The 14404-nt window shown below is 55.0% G+C and overlaps 1 protein-coding gene across 1 annotated transcript in view; it reads left to right on the top strand.

Annotated features, from left to right (window-relative positions):
• DOC2B (double C2-like domains, beta) overlaps positions 1-14404 on the top strand; it is a gene marked incomplete at its 5' end in the record, with an annotated part of 33655 nt that overhangs the window by 15553 nt on the left and 3698 nt on the right. Inside the window, 3 exons of the mRNA XM_010149280.1 lie at positions 3314-3388; positions 6224-6333; positions 14308-14404. The exon at positions 14308-14404 is cut by the window's right edge and continues 7 nt beyond it. Coding sequence (XP_010147582.1) covers positions 3314-3388; positions 6224-6333; positions 14308-14404 — 282 coding nt within the window. The remainder of the gene's footprint in view (positions 1-3313; positions 3389-6223; positions 6334-14307) is intronic.

The following is a 14404-nucleotide window of genomic DNA, read 5'->3' as shown; positions in this document are numbered from 1 at the left end:
GCTTTGGGTCTCGGCAGCAGCCCTGCCCGTAGCCTGCCGTTCATACTGCAGGCGCGGCTGAATTCAGGCACGTTGCAGCTCAGCTCGGATCGATGGGAGAATAAATCAGGGCAGTGTGGGAGCCTGTTTTTGGACTGCAGGAGCAGGAGGGCTCTCCCCTTGCTGCCTGCTGCGTGTGTGAGCACCGAGCGCTTTCCCAGGGTTATGTTAGTCCATTCCATCGTGTGTGGGCAATGGCTGGGCTGCGCTGGGCATCACCCCTCCTATAAAATGTGATAGAGAATGACACGATTAACATGCAGGCATCAGGCTCTGTGTCTCCAGACCCTCACCTTGGGTGAGGGTCTCGTTTTCTGCTCAGTTCTGCAAAGCCCAGTCTGCTGCATGGAGCGAGATAACATCCTGCTATAGTGTCATCTATAGGGGTGTGAGGCAGCGCAGATGCTGTGGGGCTGTGCTATCCTGTAGCTCCATAGGTCTCCAGCTTTTGGGAGGAAGATGCCCTAGGCGAGCCTCAGGTGGCTGTGCAGGCAGCTCCCCGTTACATGGGCTGCTCTCCCTGCGCTGCTGGCTGCTCCCTGGGAGTTTCCACCCTGCCAAGCATTTGGATGCTCCCCCCACTTCCAGCCAAACCCAAGTAGTGCTGGAGGTCTGCACTGAGCATGGATTTACCCATAAATATTTATCACTGTGGGGAATTCCTGTCTCGAAGCTGTGTGTCTCCTCTGGGCTGTCAAGGTGGAAGCGCAGAGTTGGCCCCATTTCGGAAGGGGATGCCTTGGCCTGGGAAGAGGTATCCAGGGTGGTTTTTGGGCAGCGGGGTGTCTTCTTACCAGGCAGGCAGCTCGTTGTGGGGTGAATGATAGAATGAATCCATCTCCTGTCATCCGCCCTCTAGCGTGGCGTTAATCGGCAGTCCGATTAACCCAACTCGTAATTAAATCCTATTGATTAGCTAAATGTCACTGGCATGGGGAGCAGCTGGCAGAGGCTGGGATGCAGCGGGGCTGTCGCTCTCTGTAGGATTGCAGCAGGGACTTTGGGGTAGGGTAGAGGAAGGGAAAGGTTGGAACTCAGCCTTGGCTTTATCTCCCGTGCCGTGATGCACAGCACCATAACTTGGTCCTAGCAGGAGTGCCGGTTGGAGCCGGGGTTGTGCTGAGTGGACTCTGCCCCCGTGTACAAGCCCTGTGGTCCTCCTCTGCCTCTCAGCTCCCATGGAGCAGCTTGAGGCTGGAGGTGCCTCTGCGCAGGGGAAGCAACGGTGCTGGTCACCCTGTGGATCCCTGGGAGGAGTGAGCTCCCAAGGGAGCACCTTTGGGAGACAGAGCCTCGGGGCTGCTCCCACGTTAAATTCAGTCCTGCGGCAAACTCAGATCGAGTGACATGGGAGGGAGGTAGACGTGACATTAGAAGCCATTTTCCAGGCTCCTGTCACTCCATCTTCCATAGCACATCTATTAAAAAAGCCTTTAATAGCCTGCTCAGAAGGTAATTTAATTGAACTGAATTGATGGGTGAATTACAGAGCTGCCTGTCTTTCTCCTTCTGTTTTCATGGGAATTTGCTTGCTTGCTTCTGATTTCATTTGCCGCGCAGCGTCGGGCAGGTTGGGAGCCTTCGCTTTGCCGGGCTGTGAGCAGTTGGTGTGCCCAGCCAGCCGGATCCTCTCCCTGGCAGCCTGGGGACCAGCCCAGCCCCTTGCTGCCCTTTCTGCCTGTGGAGCCACAGCTGATACCATCACCTTCCTCTGCCGCTGGCCCGGGGACATCACCAGGGCACTGCAGTTAGAGCAGAGCCGTTCAGCCTGCATTCGCTGCTGATATTTTTATCCTTTTGGCTCTGCTTGAGAAGCCAAATCCTCTTTGTGGGGCACCATTTGGTCTCCCTTGCCCTGGGGCAGCGCGCTCGGCTCCGAAGCAGAGCCCTCACCAAGGTCAGGAGCAGCTCGGACCCTCAACCGAGTTGTGTAAATCAGGGAGGGGTGGGACGCGTCCCGAGGGGCTGACCTTGCTGCCGTGGGGTAAGCTGGGTCATTATTTCATACGTGTAAAGTATGGGAGTGGTTTGGTCAAGCATTTCCCCTTGATTTGCCCAAACCCAGGCCTCGACTGTGACATTTTCGTGGCACGCAGCCTTTCCGCCAGCAGCCCATATGCTCCTCTGCCACGTGGGTCCCTGGCTGCTCCACACGCTCGTTAATCCCGGGCACCGAATGCTCATCACACCAAGGGCACGCTGAGTCCTTAGCATCGCCCAGCCTGGTCTCCATGCCCGGGTTGGAGCCCAGCTTGGATGGGTACCTCTGCAGAGGAACCCTCCTTGGATCCAGGCAGAGGATTGCCTTCAGACAGCCTAGAAATAACTCCTGCAGGGATCCCGCAGCCAGGCTGGAAATAATCCAAGGACTTCTGTGCTGTAGCCATTTCCACTCAGGACGGGTAAAAATTAGGCTCCGTTTTTCATGCTCCTGTATTGCTTCTCTACCCCATGGAGTTTGTTTCCATGCAGTCAGTGCAGGGATGGCTTTGGGCTGGGTTTGTGCATCACCCTTGGATAGTTTTCAGCCGTTTAGAAGAACAGCAGGCTTGTCTCCTCCCTCTGCCCAAAGCAGGATCAGCTCCAGAGCGTCTCTATAACAAACATGATCCACATCATCCTTTAAGAGCCGTAAAAAATCCATCAGGAATGGCCACGGCGAGTGTTTCCTTGTGTCTGTGCTCCGGTACCCCCCGATTTCCCTGCAAACGCGGCGGCAGTCGGCTGGCACAGCATCCCGCTGGCCTGAAAGCTGTTCTTCCTTCAGCTGCGTCTTAATATCGAGGAGTAGGTAGGTGCTATCACACCCTCTGGGAGCACTTCAAAGTAACGCCGCAACAGCAGAGGTGTATGTTTGCTCATAAGCAATTATTAAATGACAAAACCCTCTAATTTTAAACGTTGAAAGTCACTGCGCTGATTTACTTAACCCCCAAACTAATTGCAATCAGGGTGTCAGAGTCAGCCGCTGGAAGAGCAGAGAGGTGCTCTGTGGCCGATGCCGAGGGTGGATGAGAAGCTTTCCCGCAGCTCCTCCCGGCACACGCCGCAGGTGACGTTTGGATGCGGAGTGTGCTCGGCTTCTGCTGCGCAGCACGCATCCTGCACCAACCACGCTCTCCTCCTTCCCCGATCCCGGGGAAACTGCAATTGCTCCATGGACCAACAGCGTCCCGGGGAGATGGGCATCAGGAGACGGGCTCAGCGAGGCCGCCCTGCCTACCCAGCGTCTCACCCTTGTCCTGACTCCTGCTTTTTGCTGTTTCCTCTCCAGGGCCTGAAGCCGATGGACCATAATGGTTTGGCCGATCCCTACGTCAAATTGCACTTGCTGCCTGGAGCCAGCAAGGTGAGACACCCTTTCTCTCCTCCTTCCCTTCCTGGGGCTGCGCCTTTCCCTTTGAAATCAGACCTGGGAGGTTCACCAGGGAGAAGCTGTTGACCAAGGGCTGCTAGTTGCTGCAGCCAGACTCTCCAGTCAATTGGGTGAGCAGGAGAGCGTGGCCACAGGGGATAAGAATTGGGGCTAAAAACAACCTTGCAGGGGTTAGCAAGTGCCTCTCCGATAAACCACTGCCCAGGAGCCGAGTGCCAGCCCTGACTCCTCACCCTTGGGAGCAGCGGGGTGTGAACACCGTGCTCAAGAAGCCCCCGTAAGCCACCGAGTGAAACGATCCGGAGCTATAAACAAACCAGCTCCCTTTTTTTTCCCCCCATTTGCATTTAAAACCCCTCAGATCATAATAAAGCAGAGTATAAGTCGTAAGGGAAATATTTCCATCTACTTAGGTTCAGCGCTTGCTGGAGAGAAGAGTAATTAAAGATATTGATGTGTAGTGAGAGCTTGGTGTAACTGATGGGGATGTTGAATTTAAATGCTAAATGTGTGTGTTATGAATATTAATTGCACTCTTATTTTACACTAAAGGAAAGACCTTTTTGGGGGAGGTATATTTACTTGTTACGGTTCAGTTGAATTAATTCGTAATGTTCAGGGCGGTAGAGGGAGTTTTTAACCACATTTCAAGTTCTGCTGGAAATAGGAGAGCCAGGAGCGCTTTCATCAGCGATATTATCTGTCATTTCCATGTTTTGCAAATGCATTGATTAGCATTTCTGCTGGAGGTGATGGAGACCAGAGAGGCGGGAGGGAAGCTCTGCGCCGAGGAGAGCGCAGGAGCTGCAGACTCTACAAGCTGGAGCGGCTGTGGGGGGACCCGCTCCTTGCCCCCACATCCCTCTGCTTCTGTGGCTGCTCTGTCTGGGTGCCTGGTTTCCAAACAGCACTGCCCAAATCTGCTCTGGGAGAGGTGAGCAGATTGAGGAGGGGGGATATGTCCTGGGCTGGATGTTTCTGCACAGTCATTCCAGCAGCAGGACACTCCCCCAGTCCCTCGGGTGTTTCTGTCCCTGGGCTTTAGGCAGCAGTGGCAGAGCCCAGGCCAGAGCCGTGGGATGCAGGGTGGCATGTGTTCACCCTCATGCCGAGGTCTCCACGTGGGTTAGTTACTATGAAGTCATTCTGGATGGGAGAAAAAGGCTTGCTCAGAGCTCAGTTCCTCTGGTTTAATTTGGACCCTTTGCCCAGAGCAGCATTGGCTGCTGGGTGATGCCTATTGTGGTACTCCCTTGGCTAAACCCACTTCCATTCCTGAGCTCCCAGAGCCCCAGGATCAGGCCCCAGTGGGTCTGAGCAGGCAGTGGATGCCATCAGGGCGCTGTCCCTGCTGTCTTTGTCACCCCCCAGCAGGCTTTATGCTCCCTCTCTTGAGCTGGAGCCTGATGTGGTGGCCACCGTATCTCCAAGGAAGGAGATAAAATGGGTGTTGGATGAAACCTGGTACAACAAAGTGCCTTGTTCAAAGCAACTTTACAAAGTTGGGAAAGATGTAAGGCAAGGTATGAAATAACAAGGTACTAAATCAATGGCGACAGCAGTCCTTAAATGAGAGCACTGGTCTGAGGTCTCCTTCACAGAATCATGGAATGGTTTGGGTTGGAAGGGACCTTAAAGTTCCCTCAGTCCCACTCCCTGCCATGGGCAGGGACACCTTCCACTAGACCAGGTTGCTCCAAGCCTCATCCAGCCTGGCCTTGGACACTTCCAGGGATGGGGCATCCACAGCTTCTCTGGGCAACCTGTCCCAGTGCCTCACCACCCTCTCTGCGAAGAACTTCTTCCTGGTATCTAATCTAAATCTCCCCACTTTCAATTTAACCCCGTTCCCCCTTGTCCTGTCACTACAGGCCCTTGCGAAAAGTCCCCCCCAGCTGCAAACACAAGCTCTGTGCTTCACACCCTGCCTCATACCCTGCTTGCCCGTAGCTCCAGGCTGGAGAACCAAAGGTGGGGAATGCAGCAGCTTCCCATAAAGATGCAGGAGACAACACTGAAGTACTGATTTCCTGAGAGTTCCTTATGCCCAGCACTGTCTGAGGCAGGGATTGAATTTTCTGAATTTGCGCCCAATTAGAGGGAAAATTGCTGCTCTGCCAGACTGTCCCAGGCTGGGAGGGCTGGTGGAGAAGCCCCCATCTGAAGCTTGCAGCTTCTGTCCCTGGCAGACTCAGGTGGCTCAGGGGGTAAGAAGGCGAACATCCCCTGACCTGGGGAGGGGGGTGGGTGTGTGCCAGGTTGCCCCATCCATGGCGGGAATGACACCCCCGGCCTCCCGCTCTGCAGAGCTGTGGTGCTGGAAGGAGTTGCCAGTGCTAACAAAATGCGTATCAAGGAAGTTATTTTGAGTCAGGGAGGACCAGGAGCTGTGCTGGGAGCGGGAATGCAAATAAACAGCCAGAACAGCAAGTTGGTATTTTTTAATGAACCTGAAAAGACATTCTTTTTCCATCTCTCTCTCTCTGGCTGCATAAATGAAATCCCTGTCCCCTTGCTGCACTCTGCCAAGATTCCCATTTCGCTGGCTGTTTCCAGCAGGCGGGATGCAGGGTGGGATTGCTTTGCAAATGAGCGAGTTGCCGTGACTCTGCCCCTCTCGTTATCGTTGCGGTTGGGGTGGATTTGGGCCACTCCATCAAGGACCAGCTAGGTTATGGCGCTGGGACAGAGGGGTGACAGCACCAATTGCCCCTTCACCTCCACAATACGCTTCCTTTTCTCCCTTCCTCCCTCCCATGATTGCTGGGGGCTGGGTCCCACTGACCACCATCTCCTTTGCTTTTCCAGGCAAACAAGCTGAGAACCAAAACGCTGCGCAACACGCTGAACCCCACCTGGAACGAGACGCTCACCTACTACGGCATCACCGATGAGGACATGATCCGCAAGACCCTGCGGTAGGGCCCTGGGGGGGTGAGCGGGGGGCTGAGCCTCGTGCCGGGGATGCGTGTCCCTTCCCTTGGGCCCACCCCAAGCATCCTTCCCCATCCCAGTGATGATTTCCCGGGAATGCTCACAGGCACCCCACCTCCCAGCTCCTCAGGATGGTTCTGGCAGCTGCTCGTGGCAGTTATTACCCCAAAGCCTGTAGCTTGTGCACATGCCCTGCATGCATCCATCACCCCTGCGGTGATCGATGCTTGATTTATGGGAAGCCTGGGCTGGAATAGCCGGTGAGGAACGTGGTCCTGCTTTGTCATTAACTCCATCGCTCTCTCACTGGGCTCCTGCCTGCAGAAATGGTGTGATTTGGTTTTAACCTCCTCATGCCCAGCTCTCATGGGCACACGTTAAGGCTTTGCGGTCATGTCTTGCTGAGAAATCCTCCCCCGGAAACCTCTGAGCCTCTTATGAGGCTGAGCTTTTTGGAAGAAAGCTGGAGGCATCTGTGAATTATTGTCAGACTAAATGAAGAGCATTTGTATGTATTTATTCTATTCTCTCGGTTTGGTTCAGTCTCTGCGCATACAGCATCTCCCAGGGGCTGGGAGACGGTGCGTGAGGCTGGAGGTGGGCAGGGGCAGCGTGTGGGGCCACGTGAGCTTGGAAGTGATGCTTTGCCAGGGGGCAGACTCCTGCGAATGCAAGGCTTTTCGTTGTCTGGGCCACCATCCCCCCTGGGTGAGGGCAGGGGGTGACCTGGAGCCTGCAGACGGATCCTGCAGCCGCTCCATCACCGCTCTGATCTGGGACCACGATGCAGGAGGATTTGCTGTAAGAGCTGTCAAACAAAGGAGGATTTTGCATCCTGCTCCGAGGACTCTGGGCTTTGTCAGCTCCATGGCTGGAATCTGACTCTCCTTATTTGCAGATACCCTGGGAATTTACTATTTCCCATAGGATGAGAGCGCAAAGCTGCCTTATAAAAGTTCCCGCTCAGAGGTGAATTTGGGCAGAGCCTACCTGTTGTCTGCAATGTGCATAGAGATGAGAAATTTAGCGCCATGGATTATTTTTCACATGGAAAATATTAGTCATGCTGAAAGCACTGCAGGCTGGAAAGCCTCTGTTTTATTATTATTATTATTGGTCAGTATTTTTTTTCCACTCCAGGCTTTGAAGTTTTCAGCTTCTTCGAGCATGGAAATCTGTTTGTAGAGAGATGTTCGGCTGAGTTGTTTGCTGAAAGGTGCCAGGGAGCAGAAGGGCTTGACCCCCACCCTTTCAGGGCCCTGCTAGCTGCTTCCCCCTGGGGATGGGCTGCGCTCACCCGCTCCTGGGAGGCTCAGTGGCAAGGGGACATGCAGAAATGTGTGCGTGGCCCAGGTTGGATTTGTCCTTCTCCCCACAGAAATCCCTCATTAGCACATTCCCGCTCGCGTGCTCCAGCCTGGGTGCTGTGGATGCTTTACAGGGAGCTGAGTGTGGCCACAGGGCTCAGCACATGGGGCTCCTTGGGTCCCCTCCAAAGCTAAATGCCATGCACAGATCCCTGCACCCCACTTCCAGGATCCAGGGGTGATGCGCAGGGACCTTTTGCTCTGCGGGGGGATGTGGCTGAACGGAGACAGCGTTTCTGACCTGGGGACTCCACGGGCAGCTCAGGAGATTGTTGGCAATGTCAGTTAATGGCCAGTTACCCAAACCAGCTTCAAAGGGCACCTTTCTGTGGAGGCGAGGGAAGCCGTGGGCTCGCCTGCCGTGCAATTGCCCCGTGCACGTTCCCAGCCGGGCGCTCTCCGAGGAATGAAACTCCCTGCAAAGCTTCATCTGCTCATGCGGGGCAGTATCGCCAGGTTTGGCATCTCCAGCTGCCATCAGAGCCATCCATCGCGTGCCTTCGCACCCCTCGGAGCTGCCTCTTTGCAGGGAGGTTCCCAGGCTGGGGCACGCTGGGCTCTCCAGCTCTCCGCATGAGCACCGCGCTTCCCACCTGAGGTTTCCTTCCCAGGGAATTAGGTGATAATTAAGAATCCAAATCCTCTCCGCATGGAGAGGAATATCCAAGGCTCAGGTGGCTCTGCCGTCTCCCTGGGAAGGTTGTGCGAGTGGAAAGGCGGAGAAGCTTATGAAGTGGAGTTTGCTGTAGGGCTGAGGCTTGTGGCTTTGGTTTTACCTGGAGGTGACTCTAGAGAAGAATTAAAGAAACAGGCTTTTGGGTGGTTTCCCAGCTGGCACCTAAGCCACAGGGCTGTCGCCTGTCGAGTGGGTTGTCTCTTCCTCAGGCTGCAGTGGGTCTTCCCAGGTGCTTTTCAGCCTCTTCTCTTGTGTGGACCCAAAAAAAATTTCTCATCGGGACTCTGATCCCTTTAAAAGACATCCCACACGCAGGCTGGTTTGTAAAGGTTTAAATGGAATAACGTTTCCTAGTCCCATCTCTGAAAACAGTGTGCTGTGGGTTTGACAGCATTCCAGGTGGGAATGCAAACTCTTGCCTATGGCCCAGGGAATTTCTCTGCTAAAACAAAGCTCCTGAGCACCCCAGCTCCATCCCTTAACTTGCAAGTGCTCTTCATTTTCCTTAGGAACAATTCCCCAGCCCCCTCTCTTCTCTCTCTCTGTGGTTGAAGGTGTTGGCAAAGGAGGTTTTATTTATCCCGAGGCAGGCTTAGATGAGATGAGACTTCTCACAAACCAGCCACAAGGTAGCAAAATCCATCTTTTATTTTAATTCCTTGCTTGGAATTTCTTCTTTTCAGACCTGGGTAATTTAATCAGTTAGAAGGATGCAAGGCTGGGAAATGTTGCACCCCCTCATTTGGATACCCGGTAAATTGTGTCCTCCCTGCCTGGCTGGGAAGAGATCTTTGGTTTATGTGAGGAAGGATGGATGGGCTGGGGTCCTTGGCAGGTGGGGCTCAGCGGATTTTTTTATTTTGGTGTGGACTGAGCTGTTTCTCCTCAGTGAGCCTCTCCATAACACCAGTGGCAATGACCCTTCGCCCTCCCGCTGCTGCTTACTGCCGGCAGCATCTCCTGTGCTGCGTATTGTCCAGCCTTCAGTGCTTCGCTTCGCCCGCTCATTGTCTCCACAAAGTACCTCCTCCTCCTCCAGGAAAAGCCGACTTCAAAGCTGCGGGGATGCTGGCTTTCCTTGCGCTCATCAGGCGAGGCTCCTGCAAGGCAGCTGTAGGCAGTTGAAAGAGCATGGGTGATGCTCCCCTCGGTCTGGGAGGTGATCCTTCCCCGGGTGCCTCCTTGGTGCTGAGATTCGGGGAAGGGCAGGGGAACGCGATTGCAAAGTCTCTTTAATGTAAAAAGAATGGTGGAGATCAAAGCTGCTGCCAGCCTTCGCTTCCCCGCTGCCTGGGGAGCGTGCGATGCGGTGCAGAGGCTGGAAAAGGACCTCAAAATCTTCCCTGGGCTCCTGGTGGGATGTGTCCAGCATGGGCTGGTGGGTCGGCGTTGGCATGGGGCACTGCTGGTGCCTGCAGCCCTCCTGGGGGGACGAGTGGCATTTGCCTTATCGCAGGGGCTGGAGTAGGGGCATCCTCTGCCTCCTGGAGAGCGGATGAACAGACCCCCTCTTCCCGAGACCCCCAGCCCCACGCTGTGCCCTGACAGGCTGCCCCTGGTCCCTGCGTGGTGGTCGGATGACTTTGGTGTGATGGACCCAAGTGCCAGGAGCTGGTGAGGTTCAGCTCCCCAGGCAGGGCCACCCCCCACGGGAGAAGGAGAGGCGAGGGCAACCCAGCTAATTGCACTGGCAAGCAGGATTTTGTTAATGAATCAACCCCCTCAAAAAACATCAGATACTTCAGATTTCATGAAACACAGCAGGTGGGAGGATCTTGAAAGGTCTCATCCATTCATTGAATTAAATATCCGTGAGTCTAGCCCAAGCCTTAGCAGCAGTGAAACCACCCACCATCCTGAGAGAAGGCACATGCGGAGCCACTGGACTCCTGGTCGGAGTGGCTGGGTCTGGGGGCAGGTTCCCTGCCAGCCCCAGGAGTGAATCCCACCCTGCGCTCCCCAGTCCCCGTCCCCGCTGCTCCCCGTCTGCGGTCCGAGCACGGCCGTGGTCTCTGGTCATGGGGTGTGTGGTGGGAGGAGGCAGAGAAACGCTGCAGGGGAAATGGGAATAGGCAGAATACAATCGCCGACATTTAAATAATACATGTAATATGCAATAAATAGATTGTATTCATAATAAATATCAGGGCTGGCCAGATATTGGATACAATTATTCATACCCAGATATATTGGCGAAGCGATGCATTATTCATATGATACTCAGCTAGCCCACGAATGCCAGGAATTCTTTGTTTAATCATGTGTTTGACAAACATCATGACTCATTAAATATATTATTCAGAAAATAGCGTTTGATCAGGTCTAATAGGCATACTGCAGACACTTAGAGATTTGGGGTCCCAAATTGCTTCACTCCAGAAGCGCTGAGTGAGTTTTGCTCCAGAACTGCCTAATTTCATCTGACTTCTACTGTGATTTCTGCGCTCAGACTCTGAGGCATTTTGTGATGGAGCCCAGCGCTGCTTTTGGTTTTGGGAGAGCTGGATAGTCCCAGGATGCTGCCTTTTTCTATTTTCACTCCATGCCGTCGTTGTCCTTCAGCCAAGCGGGCATCTCCGGGGCGTCCGCTCCTCCATCAAGAACCTCCCCAAGTTGCTATAGGGACCATAAGGGATCTTAGATACAGGAGATGCGTCTTCAGGCTCTGCCGCCTGTTACCTGCATGTGTGTGGTGGAGGAGGGTCCTCGTGGACCCCCAGTTCTCCCCTTTTCCGCACGGAGAAGAGGCCGGAGGAACGTGTGTGCGAGCAGAAGCCGTGAGTCAGCGGAGCAGGGTGGCTTGTGCTGCGCGGTGAGTCAGGGCTCTAACCCAGGGCTGAGTAGGAGGGAGAAGTTTAATGAGCAGTGATTGTTCACTTGCCGCTTCGTTTTCTTCCGAGGTGGTTTGCACAGCCCTTAACTTAAAAATCGCGACCCTTCCGTGGGAGTTGTCGAATCAAAAGCTGAGCTCAAGGGATTGGGTTTAGTAAAGAGCGGTGTAGGGGGGGTGATGTTCGAGTTAAAGGGCTCGGGATGGCAGGTGAGTGCGGCTGGCGGAGGCATCCCTCCCTGCTTGTTGGACTTTCTAGCCCAAGGCATAAAAATTCCAACGCATCCATTTCTCTGGATAAAAATTCAAGCCGGTGTAATTCCACGATGCCTGTTTCCAAAGGAAGGGTGGGGGCTGGAGCTGCCTTCACTTATGGGGCCGGTGCACTGCCAGCCTGCCCGAGTTTGGAATAACATCCCGGTGAAGATGAGTCCTGGCCAGCCAAAGGGACTGAGTCTGAGGAACTGGGGGGGGCTGATGTGAAATTCTGAACCACTTCTGGGCATCACACAGAGATGGGCACCAAATGTGGGGACCCACCTGAGAGGTGGAGAGATGCCAGAGGGAGAATAGGGCTGGGAGAGACCTGGCAGTGGAATGGGTTTCCTTGGGGCTCTCCAGCTTCTCCCTGCCACCACCACTGACGTTTTCCAGCCATTTTCCTCCTGAGCTTCTGCTCGTCCCGGGTGCTCTGGGGTTTCACAGCCAGTAGGACATTACGTGTGGTATCTTGTGCTTCTGGGGTGTATCTCAGCATTGTTGGGGAAGATCACGGAATCACAGAATGGTTTGGGTTGGAAGGGACCTTAAAGCCCACCCAGTTCCAACCCCCCTGCCATGGGCAGGGACACCTTCCACTAGACCAGGTTGCTCCAAGCCTCATCCAGCCTGACCTTGGACACTTCCAGGGATGGGGCATCCATAGGATCTTGTTGCTCCTGGTGTTAAGAGGTAAAACTGGCACCAAGCCCTGCCGAGGCTGCGGGAGACGGCCGGCTGCAAGCACAGACCCTTGTCTGTCAGCGCCTTGGGAGTGCCACGCTCCGCTCCTCTCCAGCCCAGCCTTCCCACCTGCGCCTGCTTTCCCTCCCCAGAGCTTTGCCCGGATGGGTGTGGGGCTGTGCACGCCTGGCAAGTGCCGCTTCTTGTCTGGAGCTGCTGCTGCTCCTTTTTCGGTTTTGTTCTTGAAAGGGGAGGCGAGAGGAGGAAGGGAAATAGGAAAAACTGTGCCTGCATTCGAGATTCTCTTTGAGGATTTTACTGTTGCGGTGGGGTGGGTTTTTTTGCGGGTATCTATAGTAACGCTGCATCCAGCTACGGTTTTCTGGAGAGCAGCATTCCCCGTCTTCCCACTTGTATTTTTTTTTTCCAAACCCCCTTTCTCTGCTGCTCCCCAGCGCTGATGGTCCTTGTGCCGCGTGACTGAGCCATCCCCGTGGCTTGTTAATCCCTTGCGAGCTTGAGGGTGGTCAAACCATCCATGGATAAATCATCCACGGATAAACCATCCAGGTGCTGCGCAGGCCACAGGCGCGGTGTGCAATTAATTATTCTGAGGTGGGATCTCAGGGCACTATTTATCTTTAATTACTTTTATCCCTTCCTGAATAGGTCCCGCTTGTAGAAACCCGGCAAGGCAGAGCGTGGTCCCTGTAGGCAGAGGTGTTCCTGAGAAATGGGAACCAAGGGGAGTGGGTGAGAGAGACAGAAAAACTCAGGCAGCAACAGGACAAGAAGACACTAAGGAAATTTAAAAAAGGGGAGAAATGAGAGAAGGGAAGGGAAACACCTTTCCTTTATGGATGGGGAGCACAGCTGGGCCCTGCCTGGCTCTGGTGGTGGTGCGGGATTTGGGATGCTCCCTTCAGAGAGGGACAGGATAGCTTTCCCTGTCCCCAGCTCCAGGCAGCACTGCGGGGGGATGGCCGGTCCCTCATCTGTGATTTTCAGGAGCCACCACCCCCCCAGCCCCTCTCTGGGATTTCAGGAGCTGCGAGCAGAGGCTCCCTGCAAGCACTAACTTTGCTCTTCTGTCGTCTCTCCTGACGTTCAGAGCGGGCTGGGAAGCAGCAGAGAAATGACTCATTAGCTGCCAGCTCAGGGAAAGGCATTTATAGCTTTTGCACGGAAAACAGCCTTCGCTCAGCACCGCAGTCACTGCCCTCGGACGCAGGCTGCGGTCACAGGGTGCATCCCAGGGCCAGGCCCTGCTCAGGACCCTGACGGGGCTGGGAGAGCTTCGCTTGGCCGAGGTGTGATGCCTTTCGCAGGCGGGGTCTGCAGATCCCTGCCAGTCTTGTCTGCGTGATGGGAGAGGAGGTGGAGGACCCCCTCCATGTCCCAGACCAGGCAGCCAGGTCCCCAGCGCCGCGGGACACCTCCTGCGAGGAGGCACGCTTCCCCCAGCCACACAGTCCGAGTTTAGGGAGAGCCTCCTCAGCCGGGCAGGGTGCAGCTGGGCTGGTGGTGGCTCAGAATAGTTTTAGTCACCAATGACATCGATGTTTTAATGGAAGAGCCATTAGGATGGTTGAGACCTCGGGTTGCTTTTCCAACAGCGTGTGGGATGGGACGTGTGTTAGACCGCAGGGTTGTGATGGTCAGGGTTCGTGAGCGTTTCCCTGGAAGGACCCCAATCCCCATCAGGGTGTCATCCATCCCGCGGATGGGGACTGAGCCGGGGAGATGGCCATGGTGGCTGTGGGGCCTGGCAGGGAGCTCTGCATGGGGGGCTGTGTGATGGAGCTGGGAGTCAGGATGTAGTGCAGCCTTCCCCTCCCACATCCCTCTGCTTCCCCAGTCCTGGCCCATCCTCCATCCCTGCACCCTCAGGTCTCGGCTGTGGGGCAGACCAGGATGTTGGGTATCTCAGTGAAAACACCCTGAGCTGCCCTGGTCGGGCTGTAGCAGCGGATTGATGCTCTCCAGATGCCTGCGAGGGAGGTGCCTGGTCACTGGCCTGGGGAACGGTGTCCCCGAACTCACCCCCTCACTGAGGGACCTGCAGTGTGACGGGGCAGCCCCTTCCCTCGTGCCATTGCCTGCCCCCTCCCCATCAGCCCTGCTCACCCTGTGCTTGTTGCAGGATCTCGGTCTGTGACGAAGACAAGTTCCGCCACAACGAGTTCATTGGGGAGACGCGGATCCCGCTGAAGAAACTGAAGCCCAACCAGACCAAAAAC

The sequence above is a fragment of the Eurypyga helias genome, unplaced genomic scaffold (genome assembly GCF_000690775.1).
Source record: "Eurypyga helias isolate BGI_N326 unplaced genomic scaffold, ASM69077v1 scaffold7313, whole genome shotgun sequence".
Lineage (NCBI taxonomy): Eukaryota > Metazoa > Chordata > Aves > Eurypygiformes > Eurypygidae > Eurypyga > Eurypyga helias.
This window is presented reverse-complemented; position numbering and strand designations above follow the sequence as displayed.